General features: G+C 35.9%; 1 protein-coding gene and 1 long non-coding RNA gene across 3 annotated transcripts in view; one reads left to right on the top strand and one right to left on the bottom strand.

Moving 5' to 3' along the window:
* The window catches only part of LOC309664125, a 764,383-nt gene that overhangs the window by 694,474 nt on the left and 46,478 nt on the right, over positions 1-23,431 (top strand). The gene's annotated exons all lie outside the window — the stretch shown is intronic.
* PPP2R2A (protein phosphatase 2 regulatory subunit Balpha) overlaps positions 1-23,431 on the bottom strand; it is an 83,784-nt gene that overhangs the window by 21,062 nt on the left and 39,291 nt on the right. For both annotated transcript variants that reach the window (XM_082468978.1, XM_082468979.1), the window contains one exon: positions 9,342-9,439. In XM_082468978.1, the coding sequence (XP_082325104.1) occupies positions 9,342-9,439 (98 nt within the window). The remainder of the gene's footprint in view (positions 1-9,341; positions 9,440-23,431) is intronic.

The following is a 23,431-nucleotide window of genomic DNA, read 5'->3' as shown; positions in this document are numbered from 1 at the left end:
CGCGCCTAGAGCCCGTGCTCCGCAACAAGAGAAGCCACTGCGATGAGACGCCTGCGCAGCGCAACAAAGAGTAGCCCCCGCTCGCCGTAAGTAGAGAAAGCCCGCACGCAGCAACAAAGACCCAATGCAGCCAAAAATAAATTAATTAATTTAAAAAAAAAAGGGGGACTTCCCTAGCGTTCCAGTGGTTAAGACTCCATGCTTCCACTGCAGGGGGCACAGGTTTGATCCCCTGTCAGGGAACTAAGATCCTGCATACCACGAGGCACAGATGGGGGTGGGGGGGGGAAGAACTACCATATGATCCAGCAATCTGGTATATATCCAAAATAATTGAAAACAGAATATCAAATGAGATTATTCACAATAGCTAAGAAGTGGAAACAACCTAAATGTCCATCGACTGTTAAATGAATAAAGAAAATGTGGGGGGGGGGGTGTGTATAATACACATTTAATGGAATATTATTCAGCCTTTAAAAAAAAGGAACTCCTGTCATAGGCTACAACATGGATGAACCTTAAGGACATTATGCCAAGTGAAATAAGCCAGTCAAAAATGACAAGTACTGCATAATTCCACTTATACGGGGTATCTAAAGTAGTCAACCTCATAGAAACAGAAAGGAGAATGGTGACTGCCGGGGAGTGGAGGGAGGAAGAAGGAAGTTGCTGTTCGGTAGGTAGAGTTTCAGTTATGCAGAACTGGGGGGTTCTGTTGCATAACAATGTATATGTGGTTAAAACTGTATTGTACACATGGAAATTGTTGGGAGGTTGAATGTTACATGATATTTTGCCACAATTAAATAACAGCACACAATAACAAAATACAAATTATAAGAACACATTCAAATGGTTATCTATGAAGGGAGAGGTGCATGGGAGAATGGCAGCACATTATGCAAATAAAAGTTAATGTACGTGTGACTACACACGTGCGTGCACGTGTTTGTTTACTTAAAGAAAGGGCCTCGCCATGATCTATAATAGTAGTGTCATGAACTCAAGTATGCCCCTGAGGTTCAAACAAACCAAAACAGAATATAAAACAGCAGTAAAATCCAATGATGTTTGAGCCAAACAAACATTTGGAAAGAGAATTAGAACTTCATTTCTTACACAAAAATAAATTCCAGAGGGAATAATTAAATATTTAAAAGTAAATAAAGGCAGCCAAAAGAAAGTACAATGGCAAATTTCTATATAATTCTGAAGTGAAAAAGAGCTAAGTATAAAAATGAAAGCAAAGAGCAGAGAAAGGTGGACGTCTGTCTGACTAGGTAGGAATATTTAAAGGTTAAAAAACAGTATACTGGGGAGAAAAGTGCATCTTAAGACAGCAGTTACTATCTTTCATGTGTAAAAGGTCCTTAAAAATAATTAGGAAAAATATTAACACCCTCCTCTGAAAGATGAAAAGGTCATTTACCTAAAAAATGATCAGCAAATATATGTATAACTACTCATCATCATTAGTATTCAAAATTAAGGAATAATGTTTTGCCTTTAAACTGATGAAGAATAAAAAAAACATGATAATGACCACAGTTTTAATGATGAGAATATGGATAAAGTCATACACTACTGGGAGAAGTATAAATTTACACAGCTTTTCTGGAGGATAATTTGTCCATACTTATTGAAAGCCTTAAAAAGGTACTCAACAATTCCACTTCAAAGTATAACCTAATGAAAAACAATGTATGCAAAGATGTATGAACAACTTAATGCATAAACAGCCTAAGTCAAGTAAATTATGAAATGCTATAGAGCCAATTAAATTCATATGGAGATCAATGTTTCTCAACCATGTTAATTTATGTGCAATGCTTCCTTGCTAATACATTCTGCAGATCCCACAAGGTACACGTTTGTTAAACTGTGTCATTTAAGTTATAAAGACAGACTATGTTCTTCCAAATGACACATGCATTTCTTTCCACTCAGGGTTTGCAATAGTCTCTTCACTTCCCTGACTGAGACTGAGATTAATCGGAGAAAACATCAGAAGTTACAGGGGCTTCCCTGGTGGCGCAGTGGTTGAGAATCTGCCCGCTGATGCGGGGGACAGGGGTTTGAGCCCTGGTCTGGGAAGATCCCACATGCCGCGGAGCAACTAGGCCCGTGAGCCACAATTACTGAGCCTGCGCATCTGGAGCCTGTGCTCCGCAACAAGAGAGGCCGCGATAGTGAGAGGCCCGCGCACCGCGGTGAAGAGTGGCCCCCGCTTGCCACAACTAGAGAAAAGCCCTTGCACAGAAACAAAGACCCAATACAGCCAAAAATAAATAAATAAATAAATAAATAAGTAAAATTAAAAAAAAAAAAGTTACAGAATGATACATACAACATGATACTTTTTCTACAAAACAAAACAGAGCCCCAGAATAAACACAGATACATAAATTGATCTTTATTCATGTGATGGGATGATTTTGGATTTTTTTTTTTTGGATTTTTATCTTATTCTTTGTGGAAATGATACACAGTTTTCATATTTTCCACGATAATCATATTAAGAATAATCAAGAGTTAAAAATGACTTCTTTGAAGTAACATCACTTGATGTTCTATAACAGCTAATTAATTCTAAATATATAAAAAACTGCCTTGTGTTTTTACTAACTTCCTCTGCCTTAAATGAAACTGTGAAAACACAGAAAATATTTACTTTGCTCCTAGACCAAAACATAAAAAATTTTAGAAAACATTAATTGTATTTTCCTTTGATCACATAAAAATGAGAGAAAAAAAAATGGACATTTTTTAAGTTTCCAAATAGAACACTACGAAAACTTAGTTACTGTTTTTTAATGCTCCTTTAATCCTATTACTTGTTAGAGACAACCATTTGTTTTATATTTCAAAATATAGTTGACCCTTGAACAACATGGGGGTTATGGGTGCCAAGTCTCTCTGCGCAGTGGTAAGTCCACATATAGCTCGGACTTGGCCCTCTGTATTGTGGCTCCACAGCTGTGGATTCAACCAACCATGAATCCTGTAGTACTGCAGTATTTACTATTGAAAATAATCCATGTGTAAGTGGGCCCACACAGTTCGAACCTGTGTTATTCGAGGGTCACCTACAGTTAGTTTAAAGAGTTTTTGACTTTTGTGAAACAGCAATTCAGGGACAGTGACAGAAATGGTACAAAACAAAATCAATTCATATCAGATAACAAACCATTATCAATGCATTCAGCAACCTAGGGGAATTTTCTAGAATAAAGCAAAATACAAGATGGGGTAAACATAAAACAAACAAAAAAATTTCTAACTTTTTCCAAGCTGATCACAGTGATGGTAGTTGAAATACTTGAAGATTTTACAGGATCCTATTAAATTATATCCAATAGTAATAAGCTAATGCTCATTCACTGAGTTCTTATTATGTACTATGCTAATCAATATGTAATCTAGAAGAATATCAGTCATAATTTCCTGTTTACAAAACTACAACATAGTGGGAGAGATAAAAAGGATACCTGGTTGAATCAATTAGAAAATCAAATCAAGTGGTATTATTCTTTACCTATGATATTCAAATAAAATTTAAAGAAAATGTGTTAAGTTACAATTAATATACAGTTGATCCTTGAACAACGCGGGTTTGAACTGTGCAGGACCACTCTTACATGGATATTTTTCAATAGTAAATATGACAGTACCACAAATCAGCAGATGTGGAGGGCTGACCATAAATTATATAGGGATTAACCCCATGTAGTTCAAGGGTTAACTGTAACGCTTTAAAATGTTATAAAATCTAAAATAGTTAATGTGCTATTATTCAGATTATCTAACTACCCAGAATAATTTATTTCTAAACCATGACACAGAATAAGAGCGGGGTATAGAGCAAATAATTTTAATTACTGGGAATATTAAGAGGTAAACTGAAACTAGAAATCTGGATAATAGATGGCTGAACAAGAGGGGTAACTTTTCCCTCTCTAAGCCTCTACAGAGAAAAACATCATACCTTAATGGCTACTATTAAAAAGTCTGATGATCAAGTACTTTTCTCATTACTATAAAGTTAATGAAACTGACTTTCCTGTGTGATTTATACCACTTAAGCTCATTACTTAGAGGAGTAAGATTTTTTTTCATTGTGGATATTCATCCCAATTTATACAGGATTAGCTTTTTTTTTTACCCACTTGACTAGCTGTGTGATCTTAGAGAAGACATTTGTCTTCGCTAAATCTCAATTCATTTACAAATCTGTAATAAATTGAGACATAGTAAGTGTGCATAACATCTTCGTTATTTTACTGTGAAGATTAATAAGATTTAGGGAGCTTGGCAGAGGGTCTGCAATATAAACTGTTGTTGCTATACCCATGTCAGAATGGGAAAAGCAATGGACAGGGAATCGGGATATAAGGGTTCTAGAGCAAGGGTTCACTTCTTTGTTAACTGTATGACTTTCCACGAGTAAACCTGCTGTCTGAGCCCCCCAGTTTCTTTATTGGTAAAAAGGGATTGCATTACCAGAGGTTACAAATTTGGGGCCCACAGACTACTCAACTCCCAAGGGTCCATGGGATTTTATAAACTTGGATGTGGTAGAAATTTACATGTTATTTTTACTAATCTCTAGCTGAAATTCAGCATTTCTTTCAATTATGGATGTAGCAGCAGGCCACAGTATTAGCAATACCATGACTTTGTCACTATAGAAATGACATGTTTTAAAATCACATTTCAGCTGTTAGTCACAAAAAAACACATACTGCTCAAAAATAAGTGTTTTTAATAAATTGAAAAATATATTTCAATAGTTTCCTTCACAATCCTATGTATTTTATGCAATTAAAACATTCTTGAAAAGTCCACAGACTTTACCAGGCTACTGAAGGAAGCTACATCACAGAAAGGGTTAAGAAGCCCTGCAAACCCTATAAATTTTAGCTCTTAATTTCTATGAACACACCATATACATATAAAGTTCAAAACAGGCAAAACAAGTTCACAGTTAGTTCGGGATAGGGGGGTAGTAGTGACAGGATAGAGAGGCTTCTGGAGTGCCAGTAATATCCCATTTCTTGACCCAGATGATAGTTACACAAATGTATTTGTTGTGAAAATTCATAGAACTGTACACATATAATTCTATGCATTTTTCTATATGCATGATCTATCTTGGAAAAACGGTTTAAACATATTTTTAGATAAGATAAACTTGAAGCTGTATTTTGGAGCTTTTATCATTATCCTGGTATTGGAATGCAGTCAATTTTAATTTTAATTTTCTATCAGGTTAAGTCCCCAAAGGAGTTTATAATTAATAAATAAATAAATGAATGAATGAATGAATGAAAAGTGATGGTGTCTCTGGCTTCCAGAAATTCTGATTTGGTGGTTTTGAAGTGCAATCTAGGAATCTGCATTTTAACATTCTGGTTAAAATTTTTAGGTGGTTAGGTGCATTTTTAGGTGATTCTAACATTTTGTACTCTGAAAGCACAACCTTAGATTTAAAAATTGAATGAAAAATGAAGACAGTTAAAGCCTGGTAGCTTAGAAAAGGAAGCTTATTTTATAGATATTTTGATTTGGAAGAAACCACAGTGGTAGTATTTTCTTGAACTTCTCATATTCTTTCCACAATATTCCTGACAGATGGGCATCCAATTCTCGTGTACTTATTTCCATACACAAAATAAACTAACCTCTTCCTCCACATGAATCCCTAAGTTACAAGACTCTTCGTAGTCTCTTCTTCTCCTGGCTTTACAGCCTGAGTCCCTTCAACCATTCCTCTCCAATGTTTCTAAATCTGCTATTCTGCTCGGCACACAGGAAGTACTATGTTAAGTGAACGGTGCCACATCACTCTAAAACAGTAGGATCTGTCCCTTCACTTAAACAACAGACTAAACCAAGCCCTTTGTATAAACGATATTGAATTCTGTTAAACCACATCTTGATTTTGAGTCCCATTCCAGTCTTTCGCTTTCTTCTATACTCTGTTAAGGAGTTTTGGGAATACCACATTAAGAAAAAATGAGAAAGAAATCCTAGAAAGTAACCAGCAGTCATAGAAAACAGAAAACAAATGCTGCATAACAATCTAGAAAGAAACCAGAAAGGAACCACCTCTCTGCTCACTTTTCTCCTTAACTGTCCGTTAAAAATATCAACCCTCCCCCAACACTTTAGCTTATCATGTATATCAAAAAGCCTCAGAGAAACCTGAAGAAGTTCTGAGCAATCGAAAGCCAACAGGAAACCAACTACTTCAACAACTGCTGATCATTTAACATGAGCACCCACAGAAACAAAGACCCCTTAAAAACTACGCAACACCACAATGTAACAGCTGCATGGACGCTCCCTCCAAATTATCATTATCACAAGGAATGTAGCCCACCATCCACTCTGTTGTCAAAAGCCATTACATACAAGCTGTGAAAATTAGTAAGATGGGTCAGTTATTTCAGGACATGCTATAAAGAACACTGGATTAGACTCAAAATTTTGGACTCTGACCATGTGATGCATATGATGCCTCATGGAAATCGATTTGCCCTTGTGCCTCAATTTCCCTACACGCCCTGCTTCCATCACAGAGATTCTGTCAAATAGAAAACTATTCAAACGTGTTAGTTATAAAAATACTATTAAATAACAGCAGAAAATGTTACAGGAACACCAGGCTGAAATATACTCTGAATAAATACTCTGAATAAATACTCTGAATAAATACTCTGAATATACTCAGGCTGAAATAAACTGAATGAAGACCCTGTTTATTGACCACCCAGTTTCTCTGCCTGGGAAACAGAGGGACAGGCTGCAAAGTGTGCCCGACAGGATGACAGGAAGGGGACCTGCCACACCTGAAGGGTAAAAGTGAGACAGAAAGGTGGGTTAAAGATGTCAAAGTTTGATGTGCAAGGTTCACTGCTGCTACAGTATGATCTTTTCTTCTTAATTAAGGGCAATAAAAAAAGTGAGTGGAAATATGTAAATCTCCAGTCAAGTGAGTTTTAGCAAGGAACCCTGACACTGTAGACACTGTAGTTCAAACATCACTGTGTTTTGCAGAGAGAGCTAGCATCATCATCAGGGTCTAAGAAATGCTCACTTGTTAAGCGCCAGTGTACCTTGGAATGTATGTATAATAGCTGTGGTTGTTAGAAAAAGCTGGATTAAAATTTAGAGATCCAAGTTCTAATCCCAGAGCTTTGCTATTAAACTAAGCAATATAACTTTGTTATGTAAACTTTTGTTAGGATTTACCTAAACATTAGGAAAAGACTATCTCTAAGTTCTCTTCCAGTTTTTAAACTGTAACACTATTTTACAGACGTATAGCTGTGAACTCATAAAATCTAACCTAAGTATGTTAGGTATTGATATAAATGTAAGGTACATACATTTATAATCAACGACATAGACACTAATGTCCTGAAGACAGCATTATATTAGAAGCTCCAGTATAAGACAGGGCTTAAAAATGTGGAAAATATATTAGGTAAAATGCATCAGATTAATATTAACAAGATCAAGTTTCAAGAGGGAAAGCCGATAATTTACCATCTTTGTTATTTAATCTATCCCTTAAAAAATACACTGATATTTACACTAAGTAATTTTCAAAAGACACGCTACTAATCTGAGTTTCTAGATAATTAATTTTTGTCTTTAACTCTTAAATGCAGTTAAGAATGACAGACAACTTACACTTTTAAATAACACAAAGCCCCCATTTGAAATGTAGGCTCTCTCAGAAACCTTCAATGTAAAGCCCTTCAAGATGGAAGTGCTTAGGAAGCAAACTTAATTTTAAATGCTTTTCTCCAAACACCCTTCTTTAAAACAAAAGTGTAGACTGCCATTAATTTTCAGTTAAAAAAAAAAATACACGTAAGGGCAGAAAATGCCTACGGGAAAGCCAGCTCTAATTTCTGAATAACAAAATTAACACTCACATTTTGGTTACCTAACAGGAAAGACATCAGAGCGCACTGAGAGATAACATGTTGGAAGTTCTGGGTTCTGGTTGTTAGCTCTGCCATGAAGAAATCAAGTGATCTCTTAATAGCCTGGCTTTCTCACTTGTAAATAAAGGGAAACGGTAATGACCTGTAAGGTTCCATTTCGACTCTTAAGTATTTCAAAATTCTTATGGTCACATTTTTAGCTGCTTGAAAACAGGAACAAAAACTGATTTTGCCCCCCTTCCCACAAGATCATTCTCTGTCAAGAAAAGCCTGAGTCTTATTTTCATATTTTCTTCCAACCAAAAAAATAATAATATATAAAAGGAGACATATTTAGTGTTTGTGCATCTTCGAATCAGACACTGTTAATCTTTTAAAATTAAATTACCTACCTCACTGGGTGTTGTGAGGATTAATTCATTAGTGTTTGTATAGCACTTTGAGATCCTCAGGTCAAAGGCGCTATAGAAGTGCAAAGTAGTAGTATTATTACTAGATTCTTGCTTATTTAAGGAATTTCACAATCCTTTAAAAGCTAACTCTGTGTTATGATTTAGACATCTATTTGTAAAACCCTGCATTTTATCCACATTACTTTTAACTCTTCTTGAATATCTTATAGATAGACAGGGGCAGAATGTTTGGAAACAAATGATAAAGGTTTAACTTTGATCTACAAATGGAGGGAGAGACTAAGGGAAAATCCATTGTGACAAATTCTGTTCAGCATAAAATTTTAGTGAGAAATCTTGTCAATCAGATTTAGAAGTGTGCCTAAGTTGTACCCAAAACAAAACCAAACCCTACTTTAATCACAGATTCTGCAATGAGAAATTCCTTTCTTCAAAGAGAAAAGGAAACAATTTTCAAATCGACTCCACTTTAAGAGGGGTACTGAGCTTATAAATTACGTTACATGCGTATACATGCAACTGTCATTTAAAACCTTTATACTTAAATCCCAGTAACAGTATTAGTATAAACTGATGTCAAAATAATTGAGCAGCTTTTTCTTTAAACTACGCTCCCACCCGCAATTACACAAAGCAAACTATGCACTGAAAAGAGGTCAAAGCAATTTTAGTTTATGGAATTTTAAGAAAAAAAAAGAGGGCCAAGGCTTTAAAACCAGTTAAAATCTTTTATTCCACACTTCCCACCCCTTTCTCTAACCAAATCTTCTCACAATTAAAACAACACACACACGTACACATACACACACACAGAGCTAAGAAAACCAGAGCCATCTATACATTGGATACTCTGCTCGATAAACACACTTCTTTAAAAATCTGCCAACATCCTCTGATGAGATTCTCCAGCATAAGCTCCAGTCCCAAGAGCAAACTGAAATTTAGATATTAAACCTTAAATACTTACCTCCTGCTCCTGTTGAAAGATGACGACTCTACCACCTTTATCTCCGGTTGCTAGTAATTCTCCAGAATGATTAAATTCTACTGTAGAAATTATATCTGCTGTATAATTGAAACAAAAATGAAAAAAAAGACATTAGTTCTTCTTTCCCAACTCACTACAGTTTCTTAATGAGAACTTAGCATGTTTCTCCTAATATATTCCAAGTCTATATATCAACCTGCCATCAGAAATAAAGTAAATCTAAAGTTCTTTCATGGATATTTTGGTTCACCCAGAAGAAAAAAAAAATCCCCAGAGTAAACCAGTGACACTATTTTAACAAACAGGAACACAACAAATAATAAACACTAGTGCTTTATTAATATTTCACTAAATTCATGAATGTAAAGAAATCAACAATTTGTGAAACATTCTATGACAGCACCATTAAACATTAATATCGATAATTATTGTGCTAATTTTCTTTCTGATATCCTTTTGATAAGCTTCTTTATGCAAACCCAAAGATGGTCTATAAAATTAAGACAGATATAAATAAAATGGGGAAATTTTCAAAATGTAAAAATAATTGCAGGTGGAAATTTAACAATCATAAATATATAAATTCAAATTACGGTCTCTTAAACAAATGTTTGCAAATAGAACACACTTATACCAGCAATGCTTTGTGCTATGCACCTTCAATATGCACAGCTCTTCTTGTGGCTCCCAAACACAGCAGGGGCTACTAGAATCAGTCATGTTACACCCAAAGTCGGTGCTAACTTCACAGTCAAGTTCAAATAAAATTATCAGGGTTTTTTCCTTGCTTTTTGACACCAGAGCCATTTTCCTAAAGAAAAAAATCTAAGTTACAGAATTGGGCATTAAGATAAAGCAATTACACTATACAATTCACCATTTTCACAAGCATTATGCCAAATTAGGAAAGACCCCATCATACGCATGTTACATAAACAATCAAACTTTTACTACAGGAGAAGGGTCATCTTCTTGCCTACATTAGCTAACTGTAAGAATTTTAAAATGTGACTTTATATAGTAAAGAACACTGTATACTTTAAATTTTAAAACTTACTGACCAATGTATTGTATCATATCAATATCCTGTCCAGCACAGCATTTTACCATTTTCATTTTAGTGATTTTTCCAAGTTCAGCTTGATTTTAGAAAGCTTTCTTTGCTTCCTCCATTGTCTAGGTCCAAGGCACCTTACCTTTTTGGAACTCTCTGAGAACCTACTGAAAGTTCACATGCTCTCCCAAGAAACTGTACATATTTAAGTACACACAAAAATTTGCATATAATTTCAAAAGGTTTGGACACCATCCCACCTCCAGGTTAAAACCTTTAGCCCAGACAACTCACCGTGGCCGGTGGTATCAGGAGGAAAGAATAAATCTAGTGTTTACAATACATGCATATGTAACACCACGGTGTAAAACTGAATATACTGTACTATTCTGTAAAGCCCAACATCAATAAATACTTAAAAGCCATTCTATTAGGTGCTCTGTACTGTATTTACTTCTGTAGTGAATATAATAAAGGATTAAAAACATACATAGTCCCTGCACTTAAAGCACATTATAGTATAGTTACAGAGAGAAAGTAAGTAGGAGCTAACAATATCAGAACAAATAGTTACACCTTATTTGAAGGTTAGATTCTAAAATCAGGGAATAAGGTAAAAGCCATACATAGTAAAAATCATCTTTAAATTCAAATCCCTCAGACAGGCACCACTTTGGAGATGCAAACTCTTTCTCTTGTTCTTTTAAGTCCAACTCAGCCAATTTTCCCTACAGCATTGATAGTTTGTGATTTCTTTGGCTAACTCATCAAATGAACTAGTTAATTTGAATATAAAGTCATGCTTCACCAAAAACACCTTATCTCTCGACTCTAGTGTATGCTCTTGGCTTGGTGAAATGCTCACACCTGATACCAACTCCAGATTCATTCTCCTTTTCACTCAATGGAATAACAGGAAGAGTAGGCTCAGTATTTAAATTATTTCCTCTTTCCCCAGGTCCAAATTGTTGCAGCCACCTAAATTAATTCCTTGTTAGGTAGATGAACTATTACAGATAAGACTTAACAGGGCATATGTCAGTGATCGCGGTATGACCAGCCTGGCTGGACTCTCTGTTGGGCAGTAGTAAAAAGCAGGGAGGACAGAATGCTGCAGGATGGGCTCCATTTCTAATGGGGAGAAATGTCGAGCTTCCTTAGGTGAACTGGACAGGGGGAAATCTAGAGGTGATTAAGTCAGTAAGGAGATCATTATAATAAGAGGATTGAGGAGATCTGGGATGGGGGTGGTGGCAGTAGGGATTCCACACCTGTATTATTCTTAGAGACAGAACAAGAATCAAGGAATAAAACAGCAGGCACAATACCCCCAAGTACTGAAGACATTACTGACTCACATAGCTGGTTATGATGAGGTCACTGAACATCGGATGGGGAAGGGAAGGAGACGTGTGTGCACATGCATGGTGGGAGCACATGCATGGGGTGTGGAGGGGAGGAAGGAGAGGAGGAAAAGACCAATAATTTAGTGCAGGACGCAACAGGAATAGTAAGACATCTGCTCTTACAATGTGTCACTTCTTATCCTAAGAATGGTTATTTTACAACAAGAGCTGCAGAGTAAAGTGAAATGATACGTGTTTAGTACCAAACCAGCTTTGCAGCAAGGGTACAAAACTCTTACAGGTACACTTGAGACAGGCTGAGGAACCCTAGAAACAAATGGCCTACACAGTGAGAGGCTGAACGTCAGGAAACGACAAGAAACAAAGATCTACACCATAAACGTCAACGCACTTTAAATCCTTTAGGGAGAGAAATATTGAGCGAAAGGCATACAATTTTCTCATTTTAGATATTTTTAAGACACTACTGTTTGTGACTATCTTGCCAAAAGCCAATGAACAAACAGAAAATTTTAGAAATAGCTAACCAAGCCACTGATGCTTAGTGAGTAGTGTAGAGCAATTTTATTTGGGGGAGGGGTGGGCAGGCAGACTCATGGCCTCCTTGCTGTGATTTTTATACTGCATATATTTAATATAGCCATATTTCAGATAGGTAAATTATTTTCCTGGCTTGTATGATGAAAGTAAATAGGTACCATGCCATGGTGTTCCCTCCTCCTTCCCCACAATAAAAGCAAGGGGAGAAAAGAAACACCACGATTTCTGGATGCTTGGCCATCGCACATGTGTGAGAGAGCCACCATATACACAAGCACCTATTAAATCTCCAAGTGTATGACTGCTTTTAGAGTTTTTCTGAGCTGTAAAATGCCTAGATCTCACAAGGTCTCACTGGGAATATGACATATAAAAATGATGAATAAAAGGGAGAATAAGATCAAATTCTGCTTTGTAGACCAAGAAAAATATCCAGGAATCCATTATGGAGTATGCTACGAAACTGAGCTTTCAGCTGTATGTATGTGCTTCTACACCCTGGTGTGCCAAGAAGGGGATATGGGTTTGCCTGGATACTGCAACACCCAAACCTGTAACCTCCAGTTTTGAGCACGCTCTTTCCCTCAGTATGCCATACAAACATTTCTGTTTTCAAGTGTGCCAGGATGTGTAAAAGATGAGGAAGCATGGCTCTAAAAACAGTGCTCCCACATCACGTGCACCGATACCCAAATGAGGTTGGTCAAATACTGCTATCTATGTTTTTGAAAGTAACAGTAACTCTGCTCCTAGAAAATATTCTTCTAATGTTCTGATTGCTATGCCACTGAAAAATATTACAGAGTAGATGACTGCAGGAAGTCTACAAGAGCACTGTTCAACAGAACTCTCTTGTTACCATGGAGGTGTCCTATGGCTGCGCTGTTCAATACAGTAATCACTAGCCACATGTGGCTCCTGAATTTTTAACTTTAGCCATGTGTCTAGGGGCTATCATACTGGACAGCCTAGGTCTAAAACATTAGAGAGTAGACACTGACTTCTACTGCAAAGCCAAGAATGCTGGAACTAGGAGAATTTTGAACGTTTAAACAGTGCACTATGGGTAAAATAAAACTACCGTGCACACACACACCCAGATTATTACCTCAAGGAGCAGTCTGAAAATATAAATGCATTCCAGGAAAATTTAGATTCCTGGATACTATCTTTAAAACAAACTGTTAATGAAAGCCTCAAAAACTTGAGAACACTTTACTCTTGAGATTAAAGTCACTATCATATACTTTAAAAAGACAAAGACATTAACCTCACTGTTAGAGTCATATTACTGGACTCAAGGCAGGGTCCGGTATAACACATCAACTAGGTCTGTTCTCATAAAGCAACAAAAAACTTCAAAGAACAAAAAACTTCCTCTTCTAAAGAGAAAAATAAGAATCTTTCCTACGAACAATAAAAATGTTATTTCACAATGGAAAAAAACACCTGCGTTAATCATCTAAAGAACATTCTAATACAATTAATAAAAAGGAAGGACTCTATCAGAACATCAGTCAACGGTCCTACTGTGCCTTAAGTCAACACACAGCCATTTTAGGCACACACTAAAGGCAAGATTTAAAAGGCACAATCTGATTTTTGGTAAGAAAACATAATGTTTTTGACCTTTGTTATGAAATTCTATATACTATTAATAAAAACCAAGGAATTTATAATGTGTTATACAAAATGGAACTCTAATTTCTTCCAACCTCTTCGTTCTAGACTGGCAGCGCCCAGGTTTCACCCTAAGAAGGTGAAATAATCACTTTCTTTTGGGGGTGGAACAGCAATTGGTGGTGGTGGGAATGACAACAGCTGTGTTACTGGTCTGTTTTCACTTCATCAGGCACACCACACCGTCCCCTTGTTACCTACCTTCTCTATTTCTTATGTACTCTAATAAGCAGAATAGGACACAATCAGACAACCGAAGGTTCAAAAGTATAACATGCTCAGCATAAAAATCAGATGAGGGAAATTTAATAGATAGTATCTATAAATGGTAGTAATTAACAGTAATGACTAAATATTAAGTGACCAAATTATTATTAGCTCTGACATCCTCTAAATACTTCAACTCCTGCACTGAAAGACACTTTATAGGGTTACTCATTGATTTTATAATTCCATTTCAGGACTACAGTCCAAATAAATAATTTGAAAGAAACCAATTAAAATTAGTACCAACATGGTTATAGGTGAATTATTTACATACAGGCATACTTCATTTTATTGCACTTCCCTTTACCATTCTTCACAGGTACTGCGTTTTTTTACAAATTGGAGGTTTGTGGCAGCCCTGCGAGGACGAAGTCTATCAGCACTATTTTTCCAACAGCATTTGCTCACTTCATTTCTCTGTGTCACATTTTGGTTATTCTCTCAATATGCCAAACTTTTTCATTATTATTATTATTTTATTTTTAACGGTGATCTGTGGTCAGTGATCTTTGATATTACTATTGCAAAAAGATTACAATAGTTAGCATTTTTAAAAAAATAAAGTGTTTTTTCATTAAGGCATGTACATTGTTTTTTTAGACATAAATGCTATCGCACACTTAACAGACTACGGTATAGTGCAAACAACTTTTATATGCGTTGGGAAACCAAAAAAATTCATGTGACTCTATTTACTGCAGTCATCTGGAGCCAAACCCTCAATATCTGAGATGTGCCTGTTATGAAATAAGCTGAACGTATTTCACACATCCGATAATGAGGAAATATAAAAGTAACCTCTAGTACACAGGTTGGAAAATTATGGCCCACCAGCTGTTTTTGTAAATAACGTTTTATTGGAACCCAGCCATGCCCATTTGTTTATATATTGTCTTTGGCTGCTGTCACTTGACAACAGCAGGGTTGAACAGTTGAGACAGACTGAAAATATTTACTATCTGGCCCTTTACAAAAAATGCTCCTCAACCCCTGCTCTAGAATATTAATATAATTGGATATTAACATTAAATGAACAAATATGACTTATGTGGGTACAGAGACACAACAAACTAATGTCAAAGCACACACTGTCTACAGACAGGTACAACTATAATGTGCCAAGCACTATACTAAGTGAGCATTTACATATATCCTCATTTAATCCTTATAATACCACTATGATATAGACATCATTTTCAATTAACAGGAGTGTACGAAAGCACGGAGAGATTAAGTAACTTGCCTATCACACCTCTGTCAAGTGTCAGAGCCAAGATTCAAATTTAGCAGGTGTGAACAATCATATGGGTAAGGTAGCAGCACAGAATCCTATAAATCACTGCATGATGAATAAAGAAATAATATATCTGTTCAGTTTACTGCTGCTTTTTCATTGCCAAAATGTCTGTGTTCAATAAAACATTTAGAGTCAAACTACATCACCTTTATACTATTTACTAATGACCACATTACAGTTACTTGTAGCCCTACCATAAAACTGAGCATTTTTTTCAGCACCTGCTATATTCAAGGGGCTGGGTGATCCACAGTCTAAATTCTACCCTCTAAAGGGGCTTATAAGCAGAATGTAATCACAACAGATAAACAGTTAACCAAGAAAAGATTTAGTAAATGTTTAAGAGAACCAAAGAAGGAATATTGTAAGGCAAAATAAACAATTATAAAATGAATTCTAAGACATAAAGACTGAGTAAATATATAAAGATGCTCCCTTCGTTTTAAAAATAAAGGGGGAGGAATCAACTAGAATAAGCTGCTTACATATTTTTACCCATCTGGATTATAGATTCCCAAAAGTTTCACTTGAAACAGTTAACATAGCATCCACTGAATGCTGACAAACCTGATTCTGTTATTTTTCTCAATATGATTAGTCTTTATTTTTAAAATTATTTTTTACTGACCTAAGAGAATTTTTATTAAATAAAATATATGTTAAATATAGATACACTTTTTAATGAAACAAGAATGTGCAGTATTTTTTCAATAAAATTATGTCAGATCACAAACATTTTTACTTAATCCTAAGTTTAACTTAACCTGGTCCAACCTGTTATTCTTATTCCACCCAGAAAACAATGCATATACTTTAACCCGTGTCGCAAATTCACTTGCTCACAAAAACATTACTGAGCACTTACTGTGCTATCACTGAGACATCAGTATTAAGAGCCCCCCCATAAGAGCAGCTCATACTTACACAGTGCTGGGTACTGTGCTAAGTACCCCTCAATATGATTAGTCTTTAAAGCTAACTAACACAGAAGAAAATTTAAAAGGTTAAAATTCATAAAATACTATAAACATTGCTGCAGCAAATAATCCTAAAAAATTCAGGCCTATCTACTTTATGCATCACAAGATAGCATAAATCTCATGACAAGAGGTTCACAAAAATTCTATGAATAATCACTATTTCTTATAATTCTACATTTTTAATATTATCTCAAAAGGGACCGCTCTGGCGAAAAAAGCAAGTATCTGTGAAGACTTGCTGCAAGAGCAGCTGCCAGCGTGGACTTCTAGGTATCAAATGAAACTTTCACGCCTGGAAGAAAATGAGCTTATTAGCAAGTTGGCTATGCTGAATCTTGACTTTTTGCAAATAATATTTAATTTCCCACAAAACTCTACTAGGTAATCAGTCTCCTTTCCTTTTTGTTACATTTCAGTAAAAACAAAGGCTAACAAAGAACACTACAGCTAACTGCATAAACGAAGGCGTCCCAAAAAAGTACCAATAAAAATGTGAAGTAACTTAGCACTTCCTCTTTCAAAAGGCTGAAGTGAAAGACAAAAGCCAAAATTAAAAATCTGTAATTGGTCTTCCGCTTCTGACCATGGGGGAGTAAGACAATCTAGATTCAGCCTCTAGCTATGAATGACTAGAAAACGGAACAAAATATATGAAACTGTTTTCAGACAACAGACAACATGGAGTTTAGGACTGTGAACTCTTAGAGAAGAGTAAGTGAGCCCTGTATTTGCCGTAACTTACCGCCTGGACAGTGCAGTGAGTCAGAAAAAATCCAAACACAGACCAGCAATCTCACCGGGTTGTGGAGTCAGAAACTGGGGGTTAGGGAAAGCCAAAGCAGCTAGATTTTGTGGATAGAGTACAGAGAGAAAGTTCAAGGGATCTACAGAGATCACTTGAAATCTTTGGTTTAATACTGATCTGAAGACATGTGGTGTGCTGCTCCACAAGGCCTAGAAAAGAATCATCAGAAAGCTTACAAGGGCTCAGAATAAAGAGGTCTCCCACTCAGTCAGAGTAAAGAAACCTCATAATTAATAAGGCATCAGGTAGAGTCCTCAGAAGGGTATCACCTTAGGTGAGACTAAATCAGCACCATATTGAATTTGTCTTGACAAAGCTTAAAAGCAAACATTGAAAAACTGATCTCAAGTAACTTAACTACGTGCAAGGACGGAATCCGACAACAACGTAAATTCACGTCTGGCAACTAAAATCACCAGGAATGTAAGGAAGCAGGAAAATATGACCCATAACCAGAAGAAAAACAAACCAATAGAAACAGAACCAGAAATGACAAAAGTGATGGAAGAATCATTTTTAGAAGGGCCTTAAAATAGCTGTTGTAAATATGCTCCATATGCTCAAGACAAAGAAGGAACATCTGAAAATGAAAAGTACACAATTTGAAATGCAAGATACACCGGATGGGAGTAACAGATTAGATGCTGCAGTAGAAAAGGTCAAGAACTTGAAGGCCTAGTAACAGAATCAAAATGATACAGAGGGGGTGAAAAAAGGAGAGAATTGACTTGTAGGATAATATCAAGTGTTCTAACATACGTATCACTGCAGTCCCAGGAAAAAAGGTGGGGAATATTTGGAAAAAAGACCAGTATGTAAGTGCTCAAGCATGATGACAGTATATGTAGAATAATCAAACCAAGGGATAAATGCAGACTTACAAAGGTATACAGTAGTGGCAACTCAATAAACTTCATTAGTTTTTTGTTAGTGATGTGACTGCAAAATCATGAAGAATTCCAGCATTTCAAAGCATAATCGTCCCCTTACTTACAAAGTAAACTTCAGTATACACATTAAACACATACTAAAAGTACCAAATAGAGTTGGGTTTTAGGCTTAGAAAATAAAGTCTTTTTCAACACCACGAACATTTGGCAGAATATTCTAAATCATGCAGACCATGGGACAACTTCTTCCTGTTCAAGACTGTCCTGCAAACTGCAGAATAGCTAGCATACTCGGCCCATGCCTAGTAAGTGCCAATAATGCCTTTAATCATTGGTAAAATTAGGTAAAAAAAGAATTCAATAGGACTAGAGTTTATTAATATGTATATATTTGATAAAAGGTATGGTGAAGATGTAATGGTCATAAATCTTTATACTCAAAGATTTTTACTTTATACTTCATATACTTCAGAGTTATTAGGAATAGAAGAGTTGACAATAATTATAGAAGCTGGACAAATCCTTTTCCACGCCTGACAGATTAAAAATAGGTAGGGAGGCAGGGAAGGGAGAAAGGACAGACACTTGAAAAATATAATTGATACACACACACACACACACACACACACACAGAACTTTATACCAATATAAAAATACGTATTTCTTCCAAAGAGCTTTGCAATTTAAAAAACTCAGGTGCAGCGACAGAGCCCCTTAAAATATTCTACTTATAAAGACCACATTCTCAATCACAATAAAATTAGCTAAAGATTAATAACCACTGGTTCTAATCAACCACTGAGTAACCTTAAAACTCTAAGGGCAAAGATAAAAATCAGTACTGCAATAAAAATATTTTAAAAGATTTACAGGAACATAAGTATATAAATATTTAAGATAGTATTGTTCTTTCTTAAAAAAAGAGATACAATGATCACTATAAAACTAACCAACTTATAAAAACTGAAAGAATAAAAAACCTGAAATCCCACCACAAGGGATAACCATAAGTAATGAATGAACAATCTTTTAAGCAAACTCATGCAAATTGCAAAATATGTATCAGATGTATTGAAATTTATATATGTTATGACTTCTGTAAGACCAATTTCAGTAATGGAATTATAATTAAAACTAAGTTTACTCTTTTTTTTTGATCACACAAATAACTACTTTGTAAAAAACTATAGTCATCTACTCTTAACCCCTCTTCTGAGAGAATTTCAGTATAGTATATCCTTCCATAGTTTGTCCACATGTACTTTCCATGCTCAGTACAAAAAAAAATCTACTGTACTGAGAACGAATGTTATCTACATTATATCGCTGAGTTAAAAAAAAGTTACAAATCATATTTGATCCTACTGGTATAACATAAACAAAACGATCAGAGCATTATGGAATTGGTGACCAGAGCTTAGACGGGGAGACCAGGTAACAGATACACGAATGACAGACGAATCTCTACAAACTAAAAAAAAGTAATGAGGTTGCACTACACACCATTCAAATGACTAAACTTTTATTTAAAAATTGACAATGGCTGGTGCTGGTACTGAGCAACTGGAGCCCTCACATATAGTTGGTAGGAATGCAACCCACTTTGGGGGAAAAATTTGGCAGTTTCTCATAAAGCTAAAAACAAACACCATGCAACCCAACAACCACATTACTAGATGTTTACCCAAGTCAAATGAAAACTTATATTCACACAAAAATCTGAATGCAAATGTTTATAGCAGCTTTATTTGTAATCACCAAAAACTGGACACAAACCAAATGATCCTCAACTGGTGAATGAATAAACAAAATGAGGTATATATCCATGCAGTGAAGCACCACTCAGCAAAAAAAAAAAAAGGAACAAACTACCAATGGAAGCAGTAACATGGATAAAATCCAAAATGCATTACGCTAAGCGATAGAAGCCAGATTCAAAAGGCTACACACTATATGATTCCATTTATCTGACATTCTGGAAAAGGTATAACTACAGGGATAGGTGTGGGGTAGAGGTTGACTACTAGGGAACACGAAACTTTTTGGAGTGACGGACCTGCTTTTTATGTTGGCTATGGTAGTGACTGTATGGTTTTTATCAAAGCTTGAAGAACTATACATAAAAGGAGAAATTTCACTGTATGTAAATTATACCATAAGAAAACAAGAACAAAATCCAACTACTGGAATCTCATCTCAGACATGCCAAAATCTGTCTCTTACGTTTTACTTACTGGTTACGAGATGCTTTCCTGCTCTAAAACCTTCAAGGTCCTCTAAGGATTACCAGAAGATTTTTGAAGTACTGCCTGGCATTCAATCTCCTCCACAGTATGAAGACCTCCCTTAGGTATACCATCCTACTTCCTAGTACCATAGCACTCACCAAATTCTCTAGTGAAGCTGATGTTTTTACACCTCCCACATACATACTTTTGCCCACCCTCACTACTCCTTCTTTAGCTTGGATATATTGTCTACCTTGCCTGAAATACCTTCTTTCCTCTCCCCCTTCCTTCAGCCCTTCTGTATGTGCTCCATCAGGGGAAAAAAAACAAACAGAATTAATTCATATTAGATTTCTGGAGAGGTAAAACTACACCAGAAGATTAAAATCTATAGATGTAATAAAAGAAAAATGTGATTTTTACACAATAACTAAATAGAAGACAAGTGGACTAGGAAAAATACTTCTATTTCTAGAAACAGTTCATATGACATAGGAGAACAATTCACAGAAGGGGAAATACTAGTAAAACATAAGGAAAGAGCCAGTCAAAGCAAATTAAATAAATTTTTAAACAAGACACCATTTTCCATCTCCTAAACTAGAGGGAAAATACTAATTGTTCATAAGGCTGGTATCTGCCTACACTGTAGATAGAAGTATATATTATTACTGTAGAAAACTACTTCATAATTTATATCAGAAGCCACAAAGCATTCATTCCCTTGGAACTTCATGTCACTAAGTCATCCTACTGAAATAATCCAAAAAAATTTTTGATGTATAAAGATACTAATGTCTTTAAAGTATCTAAAATGTTAGAGAATATAAGAAAACATCAAATGTGCTTATTCTGCCAATATCCTTTCACATTTTGCTCTAATTTTCCCTGAAATCCTCCTCTGTTTTCACCCTTTCCCTACAAGCCCTGGCTCTTCATTAACCATTAGGGAAGAGCAACAAGAACCCTGGGGAAACAGTCTCAGCTCTGCTATTAAGTAATAATTTGACAGTGAGTAAGTCGATTAATCTTCATGAACTTCAAATTCCTCATTTGCAAGGAAACATTGATAGATGATCTCTTCAGAGGATTTGTCTTTCACAGAGCATGTACACAACATGTACTCAGACACTTAAACTCAACACATCTAAGGGAGGAAGAAAACAGAATACTGGCTGGAGAAAATTAACATGCTTTTACTAGGATGCATAAACTTCTAATATGCAAAAAATTGAAGACCTAAAAGAACAACACATCTGCAACAGTTGCGTAACTCTACCCGTGACCACGGATCTCTGCTAGAGATCTCACTCTGACAAAAATGGATCCCAGATTTATTTCTTAACATGGAACTCATCAACAATAGTGATTTAATGAAAGCTACTTCCAGTTAGTTTTAAGCTAATCAATGATGAAATAGGAATGGAACCCAGACAATGAAGTTGCTCTGCTCAACTTCAGCCACTGCTGCAGCAGTAAAGCACCAGAGAGCCTCGTGTCATCTGTCGTTAACTCACACACCTTCACAAGATGGTATCTTCCTTGCTTTCATACACAAGTCAGAAACTACTTAATACATGTACACATAACAGAAAAGTTCCCCATTTTTCAAGCGTCATGGAACAAAATCTACATAACACAAGAGTTAACTGAGCTGGATCTTTTCGTCTTCTATAAGTTTATTTTATCATAATTTTGGACTTACAGAAGAGTTACAAAGACAGTACAGAGCGTTCCCATCTACACTCACCTAGTTTCTCCTACTGTTTACATCTTACATTACTATGGTACATTTGTCACAACTAAGGGATTAACACTTGAATATGATTACTAACTAAACTCCACAGTTTTGTTCAGATTTCATTAGTTTTTCCCTACTGTTCTTTTTCAGTTCCAGGATACCACATTAGCTTCCTATGGTCTGTGACGATTTCTCAGGCTTTTCTTGTTTTTGATGACTTTGACAGCTTTGAAGAGTACTGGTCAGGTACTTTGCAGCATGTCTCTCCATTTGGGACTGTGTTTTCCTCACAGCCAGACTACAATTATGGGTTACTGGCAGGAAGATCACAGAGAGGAGGTGCCATTCTTATCACATCACATCAAGGGTACATCCTACCAGTATGACTTATTGGTGACAACCCGGATGACCTGGCCAAGGTACTGTCTGCCAAGTTCCTCCAGTCACTCCAAGCCCCTAGAATGTACTCCTGAAGAAACCACTAAAGGGACAGAGAGAGAGAGGGAGAGGGAGGGAGAGGGAGTGTGTGTGTGTTAAGCTCCAGCCCTTTGAGGGGGAGTAGCTAGTTAAATTATTTGGAATTCTTCTGTATAGGAAATTTGTCTCTTCTCCCTCATTTGTTTATCCAATCAATCATTTATCAGTAGGAACTCACAGGCATTAATGTCATACTTTGGGTTATAATCTAATAATATGTAATTATTGTGTTGCTCAAACTGTTCCTGATTTGGCCACTGAGAACTCTTTCAGACTGGCTCCTGGGTCCCTCTGACATATTCCCATCCTTCTGGTTTTTTTAAGCACTTCTGGAATATTTTTTTTAATGTGTAACTTTCAGATATTCTTAATATTACCACAAATTAAAGATGACTTCTAACTCATTCTATAGTTACATACTAAGTTTTAAGAACTGAATTCTCTCAGTTCTGAAGAGAAGTATAAATATACTGAGAACAAAAGGAATAACTAGAGCACCGTAACTAACTCTCATCCTTGGATTATCTGACCATGACTGAGATTTCTATCCTGGAATAGATTCTCATTTGGTCAGCTGAGGTTCTTTCTAAAAGTTAAGAAACGGTGTGTGTTAGCCTTCTTAGAAGTTTTAGCACATGCCTACAACTTGGATTTCATAATCCTAATCTTCCGGTACTCACTGCTTTTTTTTCTTTTCAGATGTTGGGGAAGTGGGGTGAGAACACAGCAGGCAAACTACTCTC

The sequence above is a fragment of the Balaenoptera physalus genome (assembly GCF_965194825.1).
Source record: "Balaenoptera physalus genome assembly, chromosome: 7".
NCBI classification, from domain to species: Eukaryota; Metazoa; Chordata; class Mammalia; order Artiodactyla; family Balaenopteridae; genus Balaenoptera; species Balaenoptera physalus.
Note: the sequence above shows the minus strand (reverse complement) of the source record. Positions and strands in the feature narration are given on the sequence as shown.